At 41.1% G+C, this 17653-nt stretch overlaps 1 protein-coding gene across 1 annotated transcript in view; it reads left to right on the forward strand.

The window, feature by feature from the left end:
- Positions 1-17653, forward strand: part of UGGT1 (UDP-glucose glycoprotein glucosyltransferase 1) — a gene marked incomplete in the record, with an annotated part of 2149769 nt that overhangs the window by 1310485 nt on the left and 821631 nt on the right. Inside the window, 2 exon segments of the mRNA XM_044070228.1 lie at positions 7649-7751; positions 14456-14535. Coding sequence (XP_043926163.1) covers positions 7649-7751; positions 14456-14535 — 183 coding nt within the window.

Raw genomic sequence — 17653 nt, forward strand, 5'->3', positions numbered from 1 at the left:
TCTTATGAAGGTCTTCATTATCTGGACAGTTCTGTCCATGTAACCATTATATTGTAGATAATGTAGACTGGATGTCATGTGCTTGATTTCTCACTCATGTGCATATCTTAAATTTCTGAGTTTTGCGTTGAAAGTTATTGTCGGATGTGATTACACCAGGTGTCTCTATCAAGAATGTAGAGTTTAATGTACAAATTACACTTTTGTCTGCCTTTTTATTTGTTATAACTTGGAACAGTATCCACACATATAAGATACATGGCTTCTTTAAACTGGAACAAATCTATGATCTGTATACCTTAGATTATCTAGTAGTGGTCATGCTAACATTTCTTCCTTCAGGTTGTTGCTATTGGTGTACACACTCCACATGTGGCAACTCTGTAGTACATGTTTTATTTTGTTAAGGTCAGTTATGATCTTCTCTCATAACTGTGCCCCTTGTATCATAATTTCTTGTAACAAATTGTTACTTTCTTAATTGTGAATCATGCAATTCATTAAATTCATTCCTTGTCTGTTTGTTGGAACGTCGTGCTGTTGTAAAAAGTAGATGTCTAATCAATGGAATGTTCCTTATAGGGTTACAGTAATTCTTTAACAAGTGGCTATTTTTTTATTTCTTTTTTCAGGAAAATTGTAATAAATGTTTTTAGAGCTTCTTCTGTAATTTGCGCGAATGTGACTGAATCATTTTGATCTTTTCAGTTACTCTACTTGTAGTGAGAAATAAGTAGGATTTCTAGATTCAAAGTTCTCAGATTTTAGCTGAGGTGCCTTACAGTGAAATAATTACTGGTGGTTGCAATTGGGCAACTTTCCAAGGCAAATCAATATGTAGTTCTTCATATTTACTGGTATATTTCTTCAGTTCTAGCATATGTTTATCCCGTTTTGGAAATGATTACATCTCTTCTGATGCTGTGGAGAGTCTGGATAACAAGTAAATAAGCATTGCACCGGAAATGTTGTGAAGTCTCATTGAATTGTTATATGTTCTCTCTCTAAGTGAGCTGTGTACAATATTACTGTTACTAGCTGATTAGTATTAAACCTGTATACTCATAATTGATGAGGGCTGCAGCCCACGGTGGAGATTGTGGGCCCCAGCTCTGGCACAACAATGTGTATTACACCCACAAATCATCTTCTTTCAAATTCTGCATTGATGGCATTGCAGACTGGGCTTGGGGCAAAAATGTGGGCAGGGCTTAGAAAAAATGAACTGCTTGTTCATGACAGATCACCTGTGCTTAATGCCCACCCGCAGCTAGTCTTATGGCTTTGGATAGTCAGTGGGGAGTGAATGAGTTAGTTAAGAAAGAGGGGTCAAGATGATCAGGGATGAGTAGGACAAAAAAGTGTTAAACTACATTTCAGTGAAAAAGTTATAACTGCTTGTTAGTAATGTTTGTTTTGATACTTTCACTATTATACATTATCAAAAGTGTTTGAGAACACTGGTTAATTTGAAGGATCATGGCTGTGAGCAAAGTTGGAGCTAACTACCCAGCTACCTGCAATTCACACATTATAAACGTAGTCCTTTCTTGCAATTTTCCAACCTTATTTTTGTTTTTTTATTTTATGGTCTTGGACTTTGTTTTACACTACATAGGGAACAGTATGTCAGACCAGTTTTTAGGTAAGTGGAAGTATTTTTTTTTCAGTTGCAGGCATTTTTTATAGTAGTATAGTTGGAACACTGATTGGTAAGTGAATGGGGCTCTTATGGCATTATGCTTCATATGACTCGCTATCCTATTTTTTTAAACTGCAGATTTTTTTTATTTTATTTTTGTTGGATTTTTATTTATTTATTGATCTAGGGAGTTATTTTATTTTTTAAAGAGTCTGGATTTTTCTGTGTCTGGTTGGATGGTTTGGCCTGTCTGTTATGCAGGGTGAATTTTTGAATTTTCACAATGGATTTGGGGTGTTGATTTTGAAAAACAGATTACTTGTTTTTATTCTTTGCTAATATTTGGTTGTGGCTGGATTGATGACATATGTTTAATGTACTATGAGCTGTATGGTATTCAGCACACTATTTGGGAGTGGCAGCTAGTGTTGTAGTCTAAAAGAGTAATGTGTGCATAGTTATTGAGACGGAGATTTTATTTTAAGAGGCATGTGATGTGAAGCTTTGGTCTCAGAGTATGACTGCTGCTTTGCTTTTCAAGGGTGAAATAAAAGCAGGTTCTGTGTTGAAGCTGAGTACTGCTTTATTGGAATGCTGGCATGTAAATGGTATTTGGTTTTATGTAGGGGAATATATTTTGTATGTTTTTCAGCACTTGTGGTTTTTTTTTTGGTTTGTAGGAGAGATTCATAGACATGTGATGTATAGTATGTATACTGCAGGAAATGAACAGAAAACATGAGTAATAATAATAATAAGAAAAGAGTACCAGAGCTGGACCTAACCTTTCTTGCAGAGCACCATGTATGCCTGCGGTATACATAACTTGTGAAAATAAACGTAAGCAAATGAATCAGCTGTTTGGTAGCTGCAACCTTTTACCAGCAAGTTATATGGCTGCCAGCCAACACACAGGAAGGTGAAACTTTAAGTTCATAGGTAAGTACTAGGTAATCATTGTGTAGATCAGTAGAAGCCTAGCCAGTAACTCCGATCTAAAAGTTCCCTACATCTTCAAGGAGGGCAACTCAAGGATTGACTCGGAGAGAATTTGAGGCTGCCCATCCAATTATCTTAAGTTTACCTTTAAGGTGGCCAAGATGGTTCTCCATTAGACATACAATAGAAGTTCTTTGCAAAGGTGGGAGAATAGTATAAAGTTTCCTGGACTGCTGAGCAAAAAAAATGTATAGCTCCATAGAGCAGAATTGCATACAGAGCTTTACTCCTATAGCTGTGCAGTTTGTGACAAGATAATATGCGTGTGCAGTTGTATATTTTACATGGCCACACATTTGCTTCTAATTGCTCTGATGAGCAAGTGTGGGCTGTTCGTACTGTAAGAAAGTCCAATATGGCTTTTTAAATGTATTTGTGCAGTGACATCCCTCATGAAGAATCGTTCCATAATAAGATGTGCCTAGTATGCATGAAATGTATTGAATTGATCACGGAGTCAATGTTTTATGAATCACATGACCTTTTATTGGACTCCAGCCATCACACAATGGTATAATATTTACTTCATACTTTAATGAATAAAGCATTGCAGTACAGACACAGAAAACGCAGACCTATGGGTTTTGTGTGTGTGTACGCACGCTCTCACCTTTGTGATTAATTACTGATAATGCCCATGATGTATACATGCATGTGCTGCTGTGCTGTGCACCTCACAATTGCTTGCATTTGGTTTCACTGAGCTCTCTGTGCTGCAAAAAGTAGGGGATGCACAGTATGACACTTTATGTACATCTAATGCAGTGTACAGTGCTCCCCCAGTATGTTGTGTACCTGTACTTAGCATGGTATACATTCTGCTGTTCATAGGTTGGTACTAGGCCATCAGCCATAGGGCCTATACAAGCCTAGCCATAACAATTCCCTGGATATTTCTTCCCACAATATTTACTTCCCTGGACCCCTGTCTAGCAGAGCGACTGATGTGATGCCCGGGGTGAATTTCCTATCTCCCATCCAATCATCAAGGTTCCTTTTGAAGAGGGCCAAGGAGGCACTCTGCTTGATAAGTATGGGCAGTCTATTCCAGAGTATGGGGAGTCTCTGGGTCAACCAGCATGTTTTGTTCATTGTGATGACAAGGTTTAGATCCCCGGAGCATGTGGCTCTGAGGGATTGGGATTTCTTTAAGTGGAGCATGTCTAACAGCTCAGGGTTTGACATGGCCTTGTATGTTGAGCAGAAATCGTCTCTGAGTAGACGATATACCACAGAGTGTAGCTAGAGTTTTTTTAGACGGTCAGCATAGGGCATCTGCTTTAGGCCTGTGATTCTTTTAGTGAGTATTTCTGCTGTCTTTCCAGCTGTCTTGTGAGATACATAACAAACGGGGCGTTGTACTCTATAATGGGTCTAATGAGGGATGAGTACAGTGGGACAATGACCTCCTTTTTTTCTGGATGAAAAGCCCTTAGTGATGTGTGCCACATAGAAGGATTTCCTGACTGTTGTGGCGATGTGGTTATCGAAGGTGAGACCACTGTCCACCTGTGTCCTTAAGTCTCTCATCACACTTTCGGTGTTTAGTGTACTGCCACCTATGTGATAATTCATGGGTACATGTTTTTTCCCAAAGGGGCTAACTATACATTTCTTGGCATTAAGCTTGTTTCCGGAAAAAATATTGTGAAGACTTATGTATTACCACAGATTTCCAGAGCATACAACCTTCTGCTGCTCTAAACCTTTAACCTTTGTTGTAATATTTTGGAAGGGCCCATATCATAACTGAAATGAAGCAAATACCAGTCCTATTTGTACATTCAGCACAGACGCACACAACTGTAGAAGTATCATTGTGCATGCATGCATGCATGCATGTGAAGGCTGTATGTGTGTTTGCACCTCACCTTTTTCTTCTTTCTCTGCTCTTCCCAACATATGGCACATCAGTTTTCCTTATACTGGGTATACAAGCTATATGGCAGCTAGTGATGTATAGAATGCACATGTTCATCGTGTTTCACTGTTGCAGTCATTACTCCTGGGTTATCCTGCTGGCAGGCTACCCACAGTCGGCCAGAATTCCAAAGTCTGGGTCCGGTGTCGGTTGCTGTCACCTCTTCCCTGACGTCAGTGCACCAGGGGTGTAAAAGATCTGACCTATAAATTCCAGGAAATGTTGGGCAAGGGAGTTTGTACTTGAGTAGTTCTCCCAGTTAATGTTTGGGTAATTGAAATCACCCAATATCAGGGTGTTTGGTAGGACCTTTGTTTCCCAGTGTTTCCAGGAATGCGGAGTGAGTGTCCTGGGACATGATGGGTGATCTGTAGCATGCTATAATTTGAATATCAGTTTTGCCCATTGTTAGTTGCACGTGAATTATCTTTGAAGCATCGTGCTGTGCCACTAACCTGGAGGTGTGGTTATCCTTGATGAATATGGATACTCCCTCACCTTTTGTATTTTGGTCCAGGTTTTGTGGCCGAAATGTATGGTATGAGTTGTAGCCTGGTAGTGCTGGGGTGCTCTCTGGAACCTTAAACCAGGTTTCTGTTACTGCACATATATCGATTTCCTCCATACTGAGGAGTGCCTCGAGTGTGTGCATTTTGAGGTTTAGACTTCTGGCATTGAGTAGCATTACCCTCAGCTTTTTGTTACTTGTGCTATTTACAGCGGTGGATTTGTCTTTTGAGCCTTGCCTAAAAAAGGCACAATGGGGATGGCAAGTGCCTTGGCCAGTATTCGAAAACCTAAGGATGACAGGTGCAAGCCGTCTCTAGTGAAGCAGCGTGGCTTGTTGAGCATGTCATTCCAGGCTGACATACACTGGATCCCCTTTGAATGACACCAGAAGCTTTGCTAATTGTTGAAATTGATAATTTTTTCTCTATACCGTGGTATCATTCTTGGTGAGGGCAGGATGCTACTCAAGGTCAGGGTCATACCGGCCTGGTCGAACGTGATCAGAGAGCTCCTCCATGTCTCTTTTCTTGTAGTCCAGGGAGGTACGGCTCAGGTCATTCACACCAACATGGACAATGACAGTCATATTTGTACTTGTTCTGGAGTGACCTGAGTGCTTGTGTTATGTGGCGGATCCTGGCACCCGACAGGCAGCTAACAGTAACCTTCTCCTTGTTCAGCCTAGTGAGTGGGACGTCACGACAGGCAGCTAACAGTAACCTTCTCCTTGTTCAGCCTATGTTTTCGTGTATTTTTGTGTTTTTTTTTTTACCTGTGCTGGTTTCATAGGTCTATGTGAGACTGGTGGTGAGATGCTAGTAATTTCCTTCTCCTCTTGACTGCCTGGTCCAGTCTTGGGGTGAGAGAGCTTAGCCTCCAGTTTGGCTGTATAATTGTGTCTCTCGCATATATTAGTGTTTGGTGGAAGGAGGAGAGGGTTGTATGTGTACATGAGGCAATTGTAACATTGCGTCAAAATGCCCAAATTCACCAGTTGGACCGGAGAGTACACCTGAAACTACCCTTTGGACATGCCTGGATAGGTACAATGAACTGTTTTACTTTTTGTCTGGTAAGGTCGAATAGTGAGCCTTGTCCTTCTCTACAGTATAGGGGGGGTCTAGTGCTAAGGTTTATTAGTGCTTGCTATGAGTTTAGAGCAAGTGCCGGAATGAGAAGTGAATGGTTTGAGTGCTTTAGTTGAAAATTTGTCTAGTTCCAAGGGAAAAATTGAAGAGTAGACTTTGTGCAGGCGGGAAGAGTTATACCCTAGCTAACCAGCGCTGCCCGGAGTGCAAAACCGTGCAATTGCGGGTTTTATAGCAGGGAAATGAAAGAGATAGAAATTAGCCCAAAATGGCCAATAAACTACTAATTTCTGGGCTGAAACCACTCCTCCAGGGGCAGATAGGCTGCTCAAAGCTCCCTTCTCACAGTGAACAGCGAAACTTCCTTCTATCCAAGTAAAGTATGGCAAACACAGAAACTTGTAACACAGCCCTGAATTCAGCAGTAACCTGAAAACTGGACTATACTAGCTTAGAAAGGCAGGAAAACTATTTTTTTTTTTCAGAAAATAAAGCAGATACAATCAAAAAAACACTTTAAATGCACAGAAATGGCAATCACACTTGTGTGTGTAGCCTACAATAGTTAAACATTGGGTATACTGTCTTTGAGAGATGCTCACATTGTTTAGGCACTGGGACTGCTGAGTTACTACTGCCTCATTGATGTAGAGATGGATGTGCAAATAGTTTCTTTTTTACATCATTTATTTTCTTAATTTGTAGTTCTTTCATCTTTGTTTTGTATGCTGCTTTAGGCAGGAAGGGAATAGTTCTTTACTGTTTTTTTTTCTATATTGTTTAGGTTTTTAACATTGTATAGTGCACTGGATTTTGTGTTCACTTATTTTAAATGTAATGTTTTCATTTGCTCTTTCCTTGTTACTTTTGTGACCAGCCATTTTCTGGGGATTAGTATGTTGGTGTCAGTAGTATTTTTTCTCCCAGAGGTGAGTATAGTTATGTCATTGACTATATAGCTGTGACTTGTATTTTATTCTGTACTGCTTTAAATTTTATGGTCTGTGTATGTTGAGGTAGTTATGTATAATCACATTTTTTTGGTTGCATTTGCTGTAAATTATTTTGGCTGGGGGTGGGATTGGTGCTTTTACTTGTATGCTTGGTGGGGCAGTGTTTAGTTTTGTTACTGCAACTGGTATGTAGATGTGGTTGATGATGTCAGTGAAGTACAGGATAACAGTGATACCATGATCACACTGGCTTCTGTACATGTGATGAGCAACCAGAGAGACCTGATCACTTTTGGTTTTCCTGTACTTTGTAGAGATATTTAGCTCAGCTTCTGTGTTCCAGTGTTTTGCAAATATGTATGTACTAATTATATTTTACTGGCATACAGATAAGTATTAACATTTTGTTTTTAGCATATTATTTAAGTAAATTTAGTTATATATTTTTGTGAAATTATTAAGAGCTACCTTATAAACAAAAGCTAAAAGTGTTGAAAAGATACTAATAGATACTCATTCTGTGTTTTTTAACCAGTGCCATTAAACTAAGACCAAAAGAAGGCCAAGCATATTTCGATGTGGTGGCCATTGTTGACCCAGTTACTCGAGATGCTCAAAGACTTGCTCCATTTCTTTTGGTAAGTAATAATTTGTAACTCACTGGGTAGTAGACACAGTGCTCTGCAGACACAGAACATTGAAGGTAAATGACTGTTAGTGTGTATGTATAACATGAGTAGTACTCTACAAAACAATTGTTTCCATAGTAATGAGATAATTGATCATTAGAAGGTTTTGGATGAAAGAAGAGAGGAAAAGAAAATTGGGTAATCTTTGAGTTTGAGTGGCATTCCAGCTTTGAGTCATTAGACGTGATGTATTTCCTCAGTTGTGACAAACTTGTCCACCAACAGTAAAATAAGTCATAGGAATCTAGCAAGAAAGGACACAGTGGGAACAGGGGAAGTTTTGTTCTGAACTAGATTTTCCCTGCGTTAAGGATGTGTTTATGGTACATAACCCGGGGAGGGGGTGTTGTTTGAAGCAGTGAAAGATGGGTTCAAGGCTTAGTTGTTTATTAACATTATGATGTTTGATAGGTTGCGTGTGATCTCTTCTTTTCTTTTTTACAAGCTGAGATTGTGATATCTCCGATTTCTCCTTTCCCTGAAGTAAGACATTCTCAGAGGCTTTGCCTCCCTTCCCCTTTAGAAATTCTTAAATTCTTTTTTAGTGATTTTTTTTTTTCTGTGATCGATCACACTTATAAGTGTCGATCACACAGTACTACTTTGTTTCTAAAGAGCCATGAATGATACAGACCACATACTGCACAGTAGAATGTTAACAATAAAGTATTGTGAATAACCAGTAAATTGTAGACCTTCCTGAGGGAAATGCTTTAGTGGCATATAATGCAAACTCAGGAAACATACAATGTGAAGTTGTTATATCTCGACATTCATGCTTACAGATGGGTTTGGAGCCCATCTTCAGCTCCAAGTCGGCCAACTACAAAGCTCGACGTCTTCAGACAGCTCAAGGCCATGTCCCTATCCCATGATGCACCTTGTGCTACCCCAGATCTAGTTTGCTGCTGCAACAAATTGGAGGATACTTCACAGCTTGGGCCAGTATAGTTTTCTTCTAGAGAAATTTTCTCTTTAAATATCTTTATTGTAGTTTATCTTTCCATTTAATAGCTGTTATAAAAAAACTTTTAGAACTACTTTCTTAGCTACCCTTTTATAAGCCTTTCTATAGCTATTTTTGGCCGTCGTTTTATTAGGCCTTTAGCATTTCCCTTCCCTTTTTTCTGGTGTGCCTTTAGTAGTTTAAATCATTAGTTTAGAAGTGTGTTTATTAGGAAGTTAATAGTTTTGCAGTTTTTTAAGTGTGTGTTATTAGAAACCTAATACTTAGACTTTAATAAGTTTTGTAGAGCCCGTTTTAATTTGGGTGCTTGTACTGTTTGAATAGTTAAGATTTTTGCATAGTTGTGTTGCTTGATATATTATTATCGAGAGTTTGAACATGTTTTTTTCTGGTGTGCATTATATTCTGATATGGCTGACCAAGAGAAAGAAAAACAACCCAAGTCTGGGTTTAAAAAATGTCTAAAGTGTGGATAAAAAATGTCTGTGACTGATGGGTCACGTCAACTGTGTTTACTCTTTGGGTGCTTTGCACCTGCAAGAGAGCTGCTCCATCTGCCATTCTTTCAGTTGCCGAGTTCTACAGGAAAGAAAAAGAAAGTTGATTGACAAAGGGCTATTGAAATCTTCTTTTCAAGAAGCTTTGGGTGACCATGATAAAACATCTAAATCCCCAAAATCTTTCAGGTCTTCTAAATCATCCTCAGAGCACAGTTTTGGATCCGACACCATCAAAAAAATTATCGATGCCTGCTCCATGGCCTTCGGTGCCAAGCGTCGTAACCTTTCGGAGCCAGTCCCAAGTCCTGGAACCGGTCTCCACAGTGTTGAAATCACCAATCTTGCAAGTGGTAGCATCATCGATCCATTCATCTCAGTCCTCGATAAGCCTATCTGATTTGGATGTGGATCGTGTGGTGCAGAAGTTGTTACAGCACCAGCGTTTGCCAAATTATCAGTTCTGACCAAAGTGGTTTCGGAACCGACAGATATTCCTACATCTACTCTTTTTCCTCCTCCGAGACGAACCGGTCCTTCGGAGCCAAAGGAGTTGGAGCTGATGATTGTGGAGCCTTCAGAACCAACGGCTGTTCAGTGCCATCGGTGCCGACTACTCAAACTTCCTCGGTGCCTGTCAAGGGGTCTAGGAGTCGACACTCACCGGTCGGGTCCAGGGAGAACAGTCGGACCAATCTTTTGGCTCCGACTTTGCCTCCTGGGGCTTCAGTGCAGATGTGTTTGGCTCCTACCTCTGGATTGGAGCCCTCTTTTCCGGTGCTGAGGGAATCACCTGTTTCTTTGGACCCAGAGGTTCCTTTACATCGGAGCAGGGGTGCCTTTGATGCCATGAGGAGAGTAATGTCCCCCAGGGCATCCACAACGTCAGGACAAACTACTTCCTCCCCTAAAGCGCCTGTGTCTACTTCTGCCTCACAGATCCCTTTGAGGCATAGAGAGACTGAGCCTCAGGAAGCCCCACTGGGGGCGGACCCTGCTCTTCCGAGACCTCACCAGAAGCTCCCACTGATGAGGTTCCCAGGAAGAGAATTTGCAAGAGGAAGCATCTAGACTCCCTGCAGGAATCTGTCACCACAGACACCGACTTGGATGAGTCAGAAAGGTCCCCACAGCCCCCCTCAGAGGAGATCTCATTTGCAGATATCTTTGAAATCCTAAAACAGAGGGGTGGCTGGAGGATGAGTCGGTCCTCCTGAAACTTTTGGGACTCATTCCCTCCACCTCTTGGGTGTCTCCACCCTTCATTGAGCTTATGGAGCTGGTCTCATGAAGGGTGTGGGAGTCTCCGGACACCATGGAGCCTGTCCCTAGGAGGCCTAATAAATTTATTTCTCCGCCTTAGGATAAGACTTTTCTCATGAAGGGGAGTGCCTGTTGATGCCATGGTGCTGACAGCAGGCACCAAAAAGGAGATTTCGGAACCTTCATCTGTCCATCCTTCTAACAGAGATTCTAGGATCATGGATAGATATGGGAAGCGCATGTTCAGTTCAGCGACTTTTGCCATGCGATCACTGAACTACCTCACACATTTCATGAGACTGCAAAGAGATCTCCTAAAAGAACTTCGAGATACTCTACAGGGGTATGGTAGCTGAGGGAGTTGTAGTCAAAGTTGCTTCCCAGCTGGCTACACTTACCTGTGTAGTAAACACTTCCATGCATCTGATATTATATGCAGCTGATGGAATGAGTAGGGCAGCGGGTATGGGAATTGCTCTTGGGAAACACTCCTGGATCCGCTTATGTTCCTTTGTGGAGTCCTTTAAGTCATCCTTGGTGAACACCCCTTTTGATGGCTCGTCTCTTTTCGGGCCCAAAGTAAAGGAAGCTCTTACCAGGTGTGAGCAAGAAGGAAAGACTCTGTCTGCCGTCAGAGTCAGTTTTTCCACCCCTACTAGACCCTACCCCAAAGGTCAAAAGGGATGAAAGAGATGGTTCTGAAAAGCCCAAGGAGCCTTTCAGGACACCCATGATGAAACCCCCTCCAGCGGCAGTGGAGGGGGCAATAATGGAAGACGCCACCCTTGCGGCAAAGGGGGTCTGCAAAGTCAGGGCGACAGAGATCAGTTCTTTGGGAGGCCCTAACAGAGCTCCTGAAAGGAGGCCCGACTGTCCAACTCTGGAGGCAGTCGGGGGTCACTTATCTTTGTATCCAGACGCCTGGCTAAAAATAACAAATGACAACTGGATACAAAGCATAATATCCAGAGGATATTTTATTCCCTTTGCCACTTCACCTCCCTTGATAACAAAAATCCCGGACGTTCCACCCAGTTACAGGGAACAAGCAAACGTAGAGGTTCAAAGGTTGCTAGAAAAAAAGTGTCATCCAGTCGGTCCCCGCAGACCAGATAGGATCCAGAACTTACTCATGATTATTTTTAATTCCAAAAAAGACAGGACTGGAGACCTATTTTGGACCTCAACAGACTAAACAGATCTGTCAAGAAGGAGAAGTTCCGGATGGTCACGCTACAGTCGATACTTCCCTTTTTAGGGAGACAATTAGATGTGCTCAGTAGATCTCCGGGATACGTACTACCACATAAAAATCTTCCAGACCATCCAGGAATCGTCTGCGCTTCCGGCTAGGAGCCAATCACTACCAGTTTTGAGCCCTGCCCTTTGATCTCACTACAGCCCCTAGAGTGTTCAACTGGAGATTACCATAAATTTAGAAAAATCTGCCTTATCGCCATCGCAGCATATCATGTTTATCGGAGCAGATTTGGCCATCACCACCACCACTTTAAAACTTCCTCCAGAAAGGATATCGGTACTTCGACATCAAATTCTGAACTTCATGTCCAGAGACAAGGTGCCAGCCTCAGATGTGCTTAAATTGTTGGGGACGATGGCGGCTGCAGTAATAGCAATTCCCTTGGGTCAATTGCACATATAGATTCTACAGTGGCTCCTGTTCACGCAATGATTCTAATAAGAACTCCGTGTCACATCTCATCATTCTAACAGCCACCTGCAAAAAGGATCTTCGGTGGTGTTTGACCTCTCTCCAAGTAATGATAGGTCGTCCTTTTTATCCTACTCTTACCATCGGCCACTGTAACCATGGACGCTTCTCTGATCGGGTGGGGGTGGGGGCATTTTCAGGGAAGAAAAGCCCAAGGCACATGGACCGAACAAGCGACACAGCTGCATATCAATTTTCTGGAGATGAGAGCGGTACTCTTGGCGTTGCAGTACTTTCAGGACTCTCTCCCTCTGGGGACGATTGCGATTCAGATGAACAACATGTCAGTGGTGTTGTATATAAACAAACAAGGAGGAACCAGGTCCTATCCCCTTTGTCGAGAGACCCTAAGAGTGTGGCAGTGGGCTACCTCCACCCAGCGCTTTCTGATAGCAACACACATCCCAGGGAAATCCAGCGTGATAGCAGACAAACTGAGCAGGGCAAACTTGTTGCCTCACGAGTGGTCCCTCAAAGAAGAAATATCAGAAAGAATATTCTGCAGATGGGGCCAGCCTTGCTGCAATCTCTTCGCATCCTCCATGAACACAAAATGCAGAGGCTATTTTGCCATAATCCCCCCTCTGGGAGATGTCCCAAGGGACGCACTCGTACATGATTGGCCTCTGGGTCTCCTTTATGCCTTCCCACCAATACCCCTGACACCCAAAGTGTTACAGAAAGCCAAAGCACTGGGAAGGACCATCATTCTTATAGCCCCTCACTGACCTCATTAGATTTGGTTCCCCTTTCTTCGACCTCCACTATTGGAAGAGCCTTGGATTCTAGACCCAGTTCCAGACCTTCTGATGCACTCATCGGGGGCTCTTCATCCCTCCCTTCAGTCCCTGAAATTGAGAGTTAGGCTACTCCAATTCCCAACATAGCCAGGTTCCATAACCTCTCAACTAAAACGCAGCATATTTTAATATCTTCTCATAAGTCATCTACTAGGAAATTATACCTCCGCAAATGGAAGAGATTTTCCATACGGGCTTCTCAAAATAACATTGACCCTTACCTAGCCACCCAGAAAGATGGTGCTTGGGCCACTACCCATCTGTAAGAATAAATAGCAAGATAGAACAACTTCACATAAAGGAGTTATGTACTCACCATAACATTCCATGTGAGTTGTTCATCTTGCCATCATTCTTACTTCCCACCCTCGATCCCCTCCAGGCTTTTTTGAGGACCGAGATTCATGTCTTATCATGGTTGCTTTCTCTTTTCTATGGTTTCCTTACCTAAAACAGAGATAGAATGGCTTATAGTATTGATTGATAGAGGCAGCAAACAAGATCTGAGGTGTAACACAAGGTGCAATCATGGGATAGGGACTTGGCCTCGAGCTGTCTGAAGACCTCAAGCTTTATAGTTGGCCAACTCGGAGCCAAGGATCGGCTCCAAATCCATCTGTAAGAACAACTCACATGGAACATTATGGTGAGAACATAACTTCTGTTTTTGGAGTGGCAAGTTTAAATAGGTTTTTAGATACTGGCTGTAAATTTATTATTTTTGTGCATTTTCCATTAAATGCTGGGTTTATTTGTTTGAGGTACGAGTTAGTTTATTCTCATTCCAAGCAAATTCCCATCTTGCTGCTTCTTAAAGCTATGCCCATTTGTTTGCTTGTACTATACTAGAATTTCCACAAGTCTAAGCCCATTGACTGGATGAAGTATTGTGGCAGGGTATTTTGCCACAAGTGACAAGGCTGTGACCATTAGGGTCACTGCAGACATTTTATTCACTACGTTATTGATTCCCTATCATATGACATGTTTTTGTGCTGCTCTTCCAAGGATGCTGGAGATCTCTCCATCTTGTCTTGGCTGGAAAGAATTACAGTCCAGCAGTGTTAACCTTTCTTTCTTTGAGGGAAACAGAGCAGTTTTTAAATGCCTAATCAAAATGTTCATTATTTAGTCCAAGCTTTCAGTGTCTTAGACACGTTGACTTTGTACCTGCTGGATAGCATAAAGAAAGTTGAGAAGGCGAAGTCTGGTGCTAATGCTGTCCGTACTTTTGGTTTACTGTATTTTATTTCATCACTGTATCTCATTTAGTTCATCATTTGCTGTCTTTTTCCCCTTGGGGGGGGGGGGAGAGACTTGTTTGCATGAATTTGTTATATTTTTGCTGTAAAGTAACAATAATTCCAGTTAGTATTGTTTGTTTTTCTTCCCAGGTTCTGAATCAGCTAATAAACATGAACTTAAGGGTCTTTATGAACTGCCAACCAAAACTATCAGAAATGCCACTGAAAAGGTAGGAAATAACATTTGTAGGATGAAGCATATTGAATCTGGTAGTAACACTGGTTTGATAGTGCATGATGTGTAGACCAAACTGGAAGTGAATTCAGCTAACTCAATGTATTGATTATCTATAGTTTGTACAACATTATGTATAAACATGCTGAGCGGCAATAGGAGCATTTTAATAAAGTAATGATTACTGTTTTTTACAGACTTCATGTAAGACTAATCAACAGTGAAGCATGTAGTCACTGAAGCATTTCTTAACTGAAAGCTGGGGATAAGTACTTCTGTAAAAAGAATTTGCACTGTTCTAAAGCAGGACTGTAAAAGTTGTCCCATCAGACTTTGGTTTTCTCTACTTAAGATTCTTCCAAACAGTTACCCACTGCAGAAGGCTTGTAAAATTAGGTACATACTCAGTGTCAGTTGATCAGAGCAGGGACTTCTAGATATATGTCTGAGTAAAAGTAATGCCACCAGCTCAGTACTTCAGAATTGGAATAATTTTAAAATTAAACAGTTATTTCTGAAGTTTACCTTTGGAAGTAATTTCTGCCTGTTGTTGAGTCCTGTTCAGTACTACGTTTTGAAATTAATTATATCAAGGCTCTCCATGGTTAAACTTTAGCAGCTTCTCTCAGAAAAGGCCCCATGAATAAAGTGCGTTTGTATGTTTGTGTGGGTGTATGTGAATGACTCAGCCAAGAATGGCCTCGCCATTGACTGCTCTCGGTCTGTACTCTTCTATACAAACTCTGCTTGAGAGAAGTGATCACCTCAAAGCAGCAGACAGCTGAACTGCGCTTTAAAAGTAGAAAGGAAGCTTCTGGGATACATTTAGATGACAGAGGCTATTTTGCAGGTGGTCTCAGACATTTGTAGCTAGCTTCTAAAGGCAGAGTTAAAAAATGGAATTCCTTCAGAAAAAAAATTTTTTTGTGTGCGTTTTATTTTGATACTTTGCCCCCAACAGTCTGTCAGCCTATTCATTTCTTTTCACCAGAGTGAGGGGTGACCAGGAAGGGTGATCATTCACACAGCTATCAGATGCAGTTCAAATTTTTGCAGTTATGTCACACACCCTAACTGCATGCATCCAGCAAGGTACTGTGAAGAGATGTGCAATGGGTTGCCGGTGGAGTATATCCTGTCTGTTTAGCAAGGAGCATTTCTTTTAAGTTTCCCTGCTCTTTATCTTGCATCTTGAGTGGTGGTTTCACCTGGCCTCCACCAGGAAGATTTCGCCACCCAGTGTGCTCTCAAATGTATGCAAGCTGTCTTACCCCAGCAGGCAAAGCCCCTTTAAAGTTCCCCTGCTCTGCCTGGCTCCTCCAGTACTGGGGCTTCTTATCAAATCCCAATCACCGAAAATCCAGTAAGGGCTTCATCCCTCTGTGCCCTGGAGCCAAGCTAAAATACATTGTTGAGAAACTTGAAGACTTGGAGAATCCAGGCTCACTAGATCAAAGTCCTTTTTTACATCTAGTCTGCAAAGGCTGAAAGATCGCGTAAAGATGTTTTTCTCCTGAAATGTCTTGCTAAAGTGCTGAATGACCCATTTATTATATCACTTACAATAGAAGAATTCATCTGTCTTTTAAAATGTATTCTCATGGGCCCTAGTTCTTGTGTCCTTTTCTGTGTAGTCCATTTTCTCTCCTATAGGGACAAAGAATTAAATTTTCAAGCAGTCTGGGAGACAGACACCTCTGTGCTACAGATACATTTTGATCCATTTTAATAATGACTATGCAAATCAAATGGTTATAGTAGGAAAGATATGACTCCATGAGATTAAACTGTGTTTCTCAAAAAAAAAAATGAAACTATATCTTTTTTTTTTTTAATTTGGCTTGTTTGTGAGGAGTCAGAAATATTTTTAACCTGAGTGAGTTTATTCATCTGACTTATGAAACTGATTCCCTAATAGAGTAGATTCCACCATGTAATATCCCCCTGTAGATTGTGATAACTGAATCTTCACAGTGCCTGAATTCTCATTTTAGAGAAGTTCACAGTGTTGCCATGGGGTTTCAGCCTAACTCTGCTCCCCCTAACTGCATAATTTTGTTATGCTGCTTGTCAGTGGATTGACTACTATAGCATTCGGCATATGTTAGGAACTCAAAATCAAATGCCAACATCTTGTACAACAGGTTAAACAAAACTTAAGCCGATGTGTAATGTTCAAAAAGAAAAAACAGAAGAATTTTTTAAACAGTTAAACTAATGGGAAAAAGGAATATTAGATTCATAGTTAAGAACTAGGCTAGCTGCCCTTGTGGACCATTTTAAGCCTAATCAATTTCCCTAAGTGAGAATTAAACCCTGTACCTCTTGTCTGTGAGGTAAACACCGTAACCATTATGCCAAACCCCAGTCCTTACTGGCCAACATAATGCTAAGTCTCTTGCTGCTCAGTTTAAAAGTATCATTGACAAATACTGTACTGCAAGTAGCTTTGATCCTGTACTTCTCCACAGCAAAGCTAGTCCACAGTCAACCTCTTTTGCTTTCAAGTTAGTTAAAGGAGGCTAGAAAATATTGGACAAAATGAATTGCCTTCAATGGATAAACTTCCACCAGCATTAATAAAACAAGTAACTAATCATATTGCCTATTCTGTAGCTATCCTTATAAGCAGAAGCATTTCTCTTCTAGATGGAAGCAACTTAAGATGCTGTATCTGATTAAAGGCTGTAATAAAAAGTTGAAAACTACAGACCCGTCTCCATGCTGAGGCCTCTATCCAAAGTGCTGAAGAGTGTAGTTCACAGTTAATAGCTACTTAACATATTGCAACAAGTTTAACAGTAACCAATATTTACAGAAGTACAGATGTTGCCCAAGGTTTAGCACTCAAACTAGTTGCCTTAACTAATTTCATTGCTTCAGAATGTGATTCAGGACAGCTGACCCACTATGAAGCATTTGACATAGTCTGTCATACCTTTCTCCTACAAAGACTATTCACCTTAGAAAACATAAATTGAATAATATGCTGGAAGCCATCTATAGCTCTCAAATTCCAGAGAGAAATTAGTATACCTCAAAGTAGTGTGCTTGGTCTATTACTTTTCCCTGTCTTGACTACTAAGGCAGCGCATGAACTCAGATTGGCATCT

The sequence above is a fragment of the Protopterus annectens genome, chromosome 4.part1, assembly GCF_019279795.1.
Source record: "Protopterus annectens isolate FY-2018-M chromosome 4.part1, PAN1.0, whole genome shotgun sequence".
NCBI lineage: Eukaryota > Metazoa > Chordata > Ceratodontiformes > Protopteridae > Protopterus > Protopterus annectens.